At 51.4% G+C, this 9,883-nt stretch overlaps 1 protein-coding gene across 6 annotated transcripts in view; it reads left to right on the forward strand.

Annotated features, from left to right (window-relative positions):
• Window positions 1–9,883, forward strand: part of fhod3b (formin homology 2 domain containing 3b) — a 98,872-nt gene that overhangs the window by 58,513 nt on the left and 30,476 nt on the right. For all 6 annotated transcript variants that reach the window (XM_076970765.1, XM_076970766.1, XM_076970767.1 and 3 more), the window contains exons 4-5: window positions 315–382; window positions 1,657–1,762. In XM_076970765.1, coding sequence (XP_076826880.1) covers window positions 315–382; window positions 1,657–1,762 — 174 coding nt within the window. The remainder of the gene's footprint in view (window positions 1–314; window positions 383–1,656; window positions 1,763–9,883) is intronic.

A 9,883-nucleotide genomic window follows, 5' to 3' on the forward strand; every position in this document is an offset into this window, starting at 1 on the left:
ACACACACAACAGTGCTCTCAACCCTGACACTTGCTGGTAGAGTGAAGAACTGCATTTTAGAGTTCTGTGTGTTGATTTATTGTCCATTGCTAAGACAAGAATTACCACTACTGCTTCTCTGATTGAGTTCACACTGCTTCTAAACACACACACATGATTTCAGTTGTCGCGTCTTCTTTACCGACCACTTGTGTAAAGACAAAACCAACGAGGGACCGTAAGAGTTTTCAGATCATACCCAAAGCTCAGGGAGAGTGTGTAAGAAATGAAGGACAGTTGCACAATCCACTTCCTTTCTCTTAATGTCTTTCAGAAAAACTCTACAACTCAACAGGACGAGAGCTGAGAAGAGCCCTGTTCTCTCTCAAACAGATCTTTCAGGTAAACCTCTCTCTCTCTCTCTCTCTCTCTCTCTCTCTCTCTCTCTCTCTCTCTCTCTCTCTCTCTCTCTCTCTCTCTCTCAGACTAACTCCCACCACTTATGAACAGCCACTCAGGCATGCAGCAGGGTTTCCTTCATTGACTTCCCTTATGTGTTCCTGTTCTGTTAGAGAGGGTTGAGAATATCTCCATGTGCTGTAGCTGGAGTTACACACAAACACACATGTATTTATGATTTATTATCATAAATACATGATATTTATGATAATTATTTGTTATTTATTATAAACGTATGTATTTATTTTTTACATTCAATATGAATGGGGGACCTGGAGGTTGGTTTGTTTGTGTGTGTGTGTGTGTGTGTGCGTGTGTGTGTGTGTGTGTGTGTGTGTGTGTGTGTGTGTGTGTGTGTGTGTGTGTGCGTGCGTGCGTGTGTGTTCATGTGTGTGCATGTGTGCATATGCATGTGTTTGTGTGTGTGTTTTAAATCACATCTGGGGAGGTTTAAATTATACAGCCGTTGACAGGTGAGAAGGATTAAGGTGCATTTATCTTCAAGAGTCTGAGACAGAAGGACACACACATACAAAAACAAACAAATAACTGCATCTCTACACTTGAGATTAATGACTCACAGAGAGAAATCCAAAAATACTTTCAGATGCATTTTATTTACTGGCCTTGAGTTCTAGAAGACTTTGGCTTGATAAATGTAGTTCCACAAATGTATCCAGACATATACCCAGCAATTCCATGTCATTACAGCCTTTGTTGGCCAATAAAGATTCCAATGGGCCAACCCTCTAATCATTTTTACATCAGTAACTGGGTGGGGCCTCAAAATGTCCGAGCTGGAGTGCAGGCCCATTCCAGACATAGTATGGAACATCCATAGAGTGGTGGAATTGGTGTGTGTGTGTGTATGCACCCGTTTTGCATGTGTAAATCAAGCCAGCCACACAAAGGGCTCTTCACACCTCATCTGCAGCTTGTTTAATGTGGTCTGGGTAACCATGCTGGGTAACCAGTGGTCCCCGAGGCCCAAACTCAAGGTCCAAACCTGGGGGGTTACAGTGGCTGTGGGAACCGGAGCACGGAACCCAGCACGAAGCCGCAGCTCTGTCTGCACGTCCTACACTAGGTCAGGACTATCAGACTGACCAACCGCGGCTACGGACTGTGCTGGACCTCCCTGGCTCCTGACCGCCAGCACAGAGAGGGCCTTGGTAGGTTGAGTGGTGGGCTGAGTGTTTCCTCCATCTCCCCTGCAGGATGATAAGGACCTGGTGCACGAGTTTGTGGTGGCCGAGGGACTCACCTGCCTGATTAAAGTGGGAGCGGAGGCTGACCAGAACTACCAGAACTACATCCTCAGAGGTACTGCTAATACAGCTCATATCCACAACTCCCACAATTCCACACTCAGAACTTTTATCAACTGCTACAGAGCTACTTTATTATTACCCATCATCAGACATTAATATTCAGCACAACACCACTGTTGCATCTGGAGTGATTTCTATACTCTCTGATATCTTGGATGTTTACAGATCTGACTTCAGTATTATCTAATTCAGTAGTAAAACTGGTCTGAATATGAATGGATGTTCATCTCCATAAATTGCATGTAAACCCCAGACAACATCAGGCAGAATGAATTCCTACCAGTACTGTAACCCGAGAACCTCCAGCAGATGTGACCCAGTCCTGCAGCAGACAGGGGTGCTGGATCTCTGAACACTGGGTGTAAAAACACTTCTAGGGTGTCCCTTGCAACCAGGGGTGTCCCTGGCAACCAGCAGCAGGACAACAGAAAGGTGTTGCATCAACACAGTGTTTGCGCTTGTTAAATGCATGCGACGAATGCAGACGCAAACGCACACACACCCACATGCACCGTCGCAGCCCTGCAGGGTTGATTGTCAGTGAACACACCTGCTTTCACACTGCTGCTGTGTGCACATCAGGACGAGATCACGAGCAAAACGCTGTAGACGCAGTGCAGTTTATGCTGAACTCACACATGGATGCTTGAGAAGAAACTCGGAGAACCGAGTCCCAAACGATTTGCAACATATCAGTGTCTTTCACAGCGAGTCAATTTATTCTGCTCATGTGCGTGAGGTGAGAGGTCAGGCCATGCGAAAGGTGCTGACAGGGGCTCCTCCCGCCCTGGGGGTCGACCGCTGGCCCTGTGAGGTGGGGGTCAAAGGGCAATGGAGGGGACCTCCTCTGCTAGGTCGCCACGGTTTCACAGTGTGCGAGGGCCCGTCCCGTGAGGAGCTCATACTTAAGACCCCAGTAAAAAAGAACGAGAAAGCTCAGCAGGATGTTGCAGCTCGTAAACGTAATTCCTCACGCCTTCCTTCACCGAGTCCTCACGCCCTGCTTCACCGGGTCCTCCTCCTCCTGTTCACACACTCGCTGGAAAAGAAAGAATGTACTCGTTTACTGGTGAGGAAAATTGCAGAGTGGAAGGCATTTCGTGCCCAAGTACCATCCGTTTTAGCCTCCATGTTTATGCTGTAGTTTAGTTCGTAACATCCTCCCGGCGCCTTGAGAGAACTCTCCACTCTCTTTTTAATGGGATTGCCTAAGTGAGCTGGCTAAATATGGGGTTTATTTTCAGGATTTGTTGAATTAGCTAAACCCATCGTATACATCTCCACTTCAGTTTCTGAATGTCCCAAACTGGAAAGCCAAAAGCTGTTGACCTTTATTAAACTGTGGAGTCCAACACCTTATTCTGTACCATGTGAAGGCCTCGCGTTCATCTATGAGGCATGTGTATATATGTCATTTTAGGAATGAGCTTACAAATCAAGTTGAATATGAACTTTCAGAAAGACTCCTGTTCTCCACATTTTAAAGCTAGACTACAATTAAATGGGGAGATCATTGTATCACAGGAAAGTGAACTACCAGATGATATCTGAGATGATATCTGAGGTGGTATCTGAGATTATATCTGAGGTGGTATCTGAGATGATATTGATATCTGAGATGATATCTGAGATGATATCTGAAGTGATATCTGAGGTGATATTCCTGGGCAGATATCACTTCTGATATCTGAGGTGATATCTGAAGTGATATCTGAGGTGATATCTGAAGTGATATCTGAGGTGATATCTGAGGTGATATCTGAAGTGATATCTGAGGTGATATTTGAAGTGATATCTGAGGTGATATCTGAAGTGATATCTGAGGTGATATCTGAGGTGATATCTGAAATGATATCTGAGGTGATATCTGAGGTGATATCTGAGGTGATATCTGAAGTGATATATGAGGTGATATCTGAAGTGATATCTGAAGTGATATCTGAGATGATATCTGAGGTGATATCTGAAGTGATATCTGAGATGATATCTGAGGTGATATCTGAGGTGATATCTGAAGTGATATCTGAGATGATATCTGAGGTGATATCTGAGGTGATATCTGAGTGTGCTGAGACACAGGTCATCTGGACGCGATTTCCTTCATTCTCTCCAAATTACAGCTGTGCTTCATGCACACATGACTAACATCACAACAAAAACAAGTGATAATTATACCCCCCCCTCCCCTCCCAGCTTGACCATAGCATCTCAGCCCCAGCATTTAGATGTCTGAAATATCTGCAGAAATGCCCCAGCAGTTATGCATTTTGGTTTGGCAGATGTAGCGTGGGATTTATGGAGGTTTTGCATCAGGTTAGAGTTTGCTCCATCAAATACAGCAATGAAAGGGACATGCGTGTGACCACTGAGCTCCCACCCCCGCACAGCCGTGCAGGCCAGCTGGAGGAGGTACAGATGGAGGAGCGAAGCTGGTGGAGGCGCAGATGGAGGCTCTGGCCTGTGGGTCCTGTAGAAGCCGACCACAGCCTGATTATGCGCAATCAGCCTGCCGCAGTTAGGGGTAGGAATGACACGAAAACCGGCTGATTAGGTGCTCAAACTCCAAACCTCCATGAGAGAGAGAGAGAGTGCGTGAGAGAGAGAGAGAGAGAGGGAGAGGGAGAGGATGCTGATGTTGATCAAACTGAGTTAACCACAGCAGGATTGCTCTGCCTTTAGAGCTAAACAAAGGCACTGCCTCGCCTGCTCACACCCGCTCTTCACACTGTTTCACGCAGATGGTTTGTGTGTGTGTGTGTGTGTGTGTGGTGTGTGTGTGTGTGTGTGTGTGTGTGTGTGTGTGTGTGTGTGTGTGTGTGTGTGTGTGTGTTGGGGGGGTGATTGTTTGGACTTGGTGGAAGAGGCCTCTCCTAGAGTCATGGGGATGCTCCACTAACCTGGCCCACTGCTGTCCTAGTTTCTCATGGACAGCTGTGGGAATTCATAGCATACATCATTTTCTCTCTCACGTGCCTTTGGAGCTGCTGACACACACACACACACATACAACCACACACATGCACACAGACACAAAATTACACATACATATATGTATATACACATATAAACTTCAGATTCATGGCTGCCCTCCAGCCTTTGAGACAGTGTCAGAAGGTATGCTGGAGCACACCCTGCCTCTCAGCCGCTCGCCTGGGGCCCTGGCTCTCTGGGGAGGCCCCTGCACGTCATGTTTAGATATGCCTGCTTTGCTGCAGGCCTGCTGGAAAGGTTTGTCATGGGGTGGCGAGGAGGTGGGCTGCAGGACTCTCCTAGTAAAACTAAAACCCAACGTCCCCTGGCTAGCCACCCACCCCCCACACCAGACAAGCACGGCAGACGAAGGAGCTGGATCTGCATCCGTGGACCACAGCTGGCTGTCTGGGCCCGACAGGCCACCGTTTCCTCTCCCGCGGGCCCCTCCCCCACACCCGGTAGGAACAGACATTCGTTGCTCAGCACTGCCTGGTCTCTCCGCACCAGAGTCCAATCTGGCTAAAGCAGTACCAGTTCTAGTGCGACTGTCCTGACTGCTGGGATGCCAGTGTCATAGCAACGCTACAGTGACCCTGTTTCCCATTGTTGGGATTACATTAAAGCATTCAAAACTTTCAAATCCAGTAATCACAGGCCATTCATTCTATGTGAATCGAAATAATGACCACTGTGTCATTAACCGGACTCCTCGTAATAGGAAGGGCAGACAGCTGTGGTAGGAAGGAGGCTGATGTGAATACTCCTGATGGACTCCAGTACCCATGTTACCACAGAAGAGAACCAGCTCCTCTGGACCCACAAGCAGAGAGATGCACACGAGGGCAGCACTGAGCAGGGGGAGGTTGTGTGTGTGTGTGTGTGTGTGTGTGTGTGTGTGTGTGTGTGTGTGTGTGTGTGTGTGTGTGTGCGTGTGAAAGGGGCGTCACTAAAGCGCAGACACTAAAACACAAAAGTGTTGCCGTTTGTTTACGTCCCGAGCCCTGCCGGCACCTCCAAAGCTCCCTCCCTTTTGTGTGCCAGCCGCCTTGGAGACAGGATACCACGTTGTGTGAGAGGACCTGTTATTCCCGAGCACATCTGGGCCCATCAGAAGAGCACAGACCTCAAAACCGTAGCGTGCTGCCGCGTTCGTGTAAACGCTCCGGAGAGAAAGAGCTCCGCGGTCAGCGAGCGCTAATGTGAGTTTGAGCGCCCTGCTGCAGGGCATGTGCGCACAGGCAGGGGGAGGGAGGGAAGAAGGATGAGTCCTGGAGGAGCTCAGTCTGGCCTCTGTGTTGCAGCTCGGCCCCCCGGTCTGCTGGAGAAACCAACCCCCCCACCACCACCACCACCACCACCACCACCCCCCTCAAGCAAGCCTTACGCAACTCCTCGTCTCCGTACTCTAAAGCGCTTGCGCGGAACGTGATCGCCGTTGTCGTTGAGATCGTGAGCCTCGTGATCCGTGTATGTACTGGCTTGTCCAGATTTGTGCAGATATCGGAGGGCAGCCCCCCCCCCCCACCCGTGCTGTGTCTCGCAGCGCTGCTCCTGAGGGGGTAGAGGCGGCTGTGTGCTCCTGGCTCTCCTAGCGCCTGGTGGCAGGACTCTTAAGTGAAAGTCCAGCTGCTGTTTGGTTAGCAGTAGTGCTGTTGTTTTCTGTGTGGAAAGTGTGTGTGTGTGTGTGTGTGTGTGTGTGTGTGTGTGTGTGTGTGTGTGTGTGTGTGTGTGTGTGTGTGTGTGTGTGTGTGTGTGTGTGTTTGTGTTGTCTGGCTGTGTTTCTGACCGTCGGTCCAACACGGAGACCCCCTCAGCTTCACTGCCTGCATCAACATTTCCATACAGCCCGAGCCCAATGGGCCTGCCTGTGTGTGTGTGTGTGTGTGTGTGTGTGTGTGTGTGTGTGTGTGTGTGTGTGTGTGTGTGTGTGTGTGTGCATGAGATCTTATGCGTGAGTGCATATTGAGTTTTTTTGCCTTTGTCAGGGGTATTGAGGGGGTCTGAGCTGTACTAAAAGGCCTTTGGGTTTTACACAGACTGTAGCTGCACATGTCAGATTTTGACAGACCTCGGCCGCTCTGTGTTGCTTTCTCTGGTGCCCTGTGTCGTTCAGCTGGGAGATGCAGGGGTCTGCTGCTGTGTGCCAGGCACTCTAGTCTGATTCAGGAGGGAATCTTCCAGAATGGAACGCAGTATTTGACACCAGACCCTCATAACGAGTTCCTTTGGGACGGAGGCACTTTTTTTACACATTTAAAAAAATCCCTTGGAATTTGTGACCAAAATACCTTTACAAGATTTCTGCCCCTGGAGAGTCTTGAGGGGAGATGATGAAATGGAGGGGTAAGCTCTTTCGCTTACGGCCAGCGCGGGCCCATTCCTCCGTGTCCACTCGTCCTTTCACACGTATCACTTTCACACTGCAGCGGTGCGGTCCGGGATCCCTAACCCCGTCTCCCTGGAACTGACATGTTCTTTCCTTGGAGGGATTACCTCATTAGGGAGGTGGCGACCGTACGGGCCGCGGCTGAGCGCGTGCGGGGGGAAGGGCTTCCCCCTCTTCCCCGGCCTCGGAGGCCCGGAGGGTGAGACGGAACGGGAGCCGTCTGGGCCCGGGCCCAAACACAGCACAGCTCAAACCGCACCGCTCTCGGCCAGAGCGTCCGGCCGCGTCAAGGTTAGCGGCGCATTCCGGGCGCTCCTCGGGGCCGCGGACCCGTCACGCCTTCTCCCGTCCTGTGGCAGGGTGGTTCTCGGAGTGGGGGACCTTCAGAACTCCAACAATACCTTCTCTTTTTGCCTCTTCCCCGGCTCACGGGGCATGAAACAACCCATATGTCCCTTTGGTGAAGGGACATATGTCCCTTCACCAAAGCCCCCCCCCCCCCCCCCCCCCCCCCCCCCCCCCCCCCATCTAAGCTGTTGGCTCCCGGCCACGGTGATTGGAAGCATGCAGTAGAAGCAGGGGCCTCGCATGAGTCTCCTCGCCCTTTGGAGAGCGGAGCAGAGGGCCGCGGGGCTCCCAGCAGCCATACGACACAGCTCTCCTCCCCCGCCAGGCCACGCCCACCTGGCTGACCTACATTCCAGCTGTGCTGCTCGAACACACACACCAACGCACATACACACATACATCCATACACAGACATGCTAATCCACAAGATGTCCTGTGTCCTGAGACGGACCGGTTGACCTCACACGAACCGAGGCGAGAAACCACCGTGTATGTCCAAATTAGTTTCACTGATCACAGCGTGCGTTTCGACACTCGCCAGGAAGCGGAAAGGAGCATGGTGCTTTGGGGCGGGCCCGCCAGCTGCAGCCCGGAAGGGGGGTGGGGTTCGCACCCCCATGCTGGCCCAAACCCAACGTCCGGCTACGAGAGCCCTACGAAACGTCATCGCTGAGCACGGTACACGACTCGTCACTTCACGAAGGTCAGAGCATCACATCCCTTCACGATGGGTGTATTTCAGCCTGTCCGGGTTAAAAACGATTTGTGAATAGACACATGCTAACTTCATAGGTTGTGTCCATGAGTTATTAGATCGAGTCAGGTAGTGGTCAGACGCAGGTGGTTTGGCCAGAGAGTACCGGCTGTCTCTGGGTGCCTGTAAACATCTCGCATCTGGCCCGCGGTGGTGTGTGTAGGCCTTGGGTTTCTGGTCAGCTGTTTCCTGCTCCCCGCCCTCTGCCACACACACGGTCGGGTTGGGCCTATCAGACGGCTATTGATACGTTCTCCCACGAGTGCCGTGAGAACTTCCTCGAAACGTGCTAGCGCTGCGCCCCGGACGGGTGTAGGCCCCGCACCTCCGCCCGCACGGGCGACGAAGGCCTGGAGTGCTGCTGGGAGCCTCTGCCATGCCTGGCTTCAGCGTGTGTGGGGGTCGAGCAAAAATAGCACAAACGGCCCCTCCTGCTGCGCCAAAACGACTGACCATAGTTCAGCTTCCCCAACGTGTGCGCTTCCTGGTCCTGAGTTACATTCTGCTGTCACTCGTCTCCGGTCCGGTGTTTTCTTGGAAGAACCAGGGAAAGCAGCAGGGTTGAACCTTCAGACGCTCACTCTCAATCCACTCCCTTCATGCTTGCCTTCCAAAGAAGGCAAAATTATAGCCTGCTTGTAACAACCACCTCTCCCCAAAATGCTCTTTCTGACATTTTTAATCTACTGTAACATTGTTGCTTCTCATGTCTTTATTTGGTGCTATGAATCGCTAAGCGTGCTACGCTTGTTTCGAACGTTGTCGGGCTGCCCGAGTACCTCAGAGTGAATCAGCGGCGTGATTGGTTGTGTACACAGAGCAGCATGTCTGATTGGATGCCCGCCAGACTGAGGCCTGAACAGCGCTGGGGCTGGGTTGCTGCAGCCATTGTGGTGGGTGTAGGTGTTCCCCACAGCAACCGCCCACACACTCAACCACAGCCATTTATGAGGCCAGACAGTACTGCTGCTACTCGGAATGGGGCGGGGGTGGAGGATTAGCACGGGAAACGGCTAATAATGGGCTAATAATGGACTAATAATGGTCTCCTTCTTACATACAGCAAACAGTCTCGGTTCCTAATTGTACTTTAAATCAGCCTCCATATTAAAGCTCTTTCATTGCAGGAGGTTGAGGACTATATCAAACCCAGTGGGGTTGGGGGGGAGGGGTGCGGAGTTTACTGGAAAAGCGCTGTTCTTCATCTGAAATTTCAGCCTAGAATACACGGGCCACGTGCCAGCCAAGCAGAGCGTCTGCCTTTCGCCATTTTTGTAAGTTTGTGGTTGAGCAAAAGGACGTGGGGCTGTTCTCACACTAATAACTACACGCGAGCACCTTTGGCTGGATTGGAACAACATCCTCGTGCGTATAGAGCGATGAGCCCTCTGGCACGGCCCTCCGCAGGGCACAGCGGAGCCTCGCGAGTGGAGAGCCCCGCCAGAGGAGAGCCCCACTGTGGCGGAGGAGACGGAGCTTGAGCCTCTGCCTCCCAACGCCCTCGGCAAATCAAGCCGGCGAGCTTGGCTGACCTAATTCTGGAGAACATTTGAAATGTAAATGAAGCGGCGGATAGAACAGCAGCTACCCAGGGGAAGACAGGGTGGGGGGGACCGACCTCCCAGAAGAGACCAAGAGTCCAAGGCTGCTTC

The sequence above is a fragment of the Brachyhypopomus gauderio genome, chromosome 13 (genome assembly GCF_052324685.1).
Source record: "Brachyhypopomus gauderio isolate BG-103 chromosome 13, BGAUD_0.2, whole genome shotgun sequence".
Classification (NCBI taxonomy): Eukaryota; Metazoa; Chordata; class Actinopteri; order Gymnotiformes; family Hypopomidae; genus Brachyhypopomus; species Brachyhypopomus gauderio.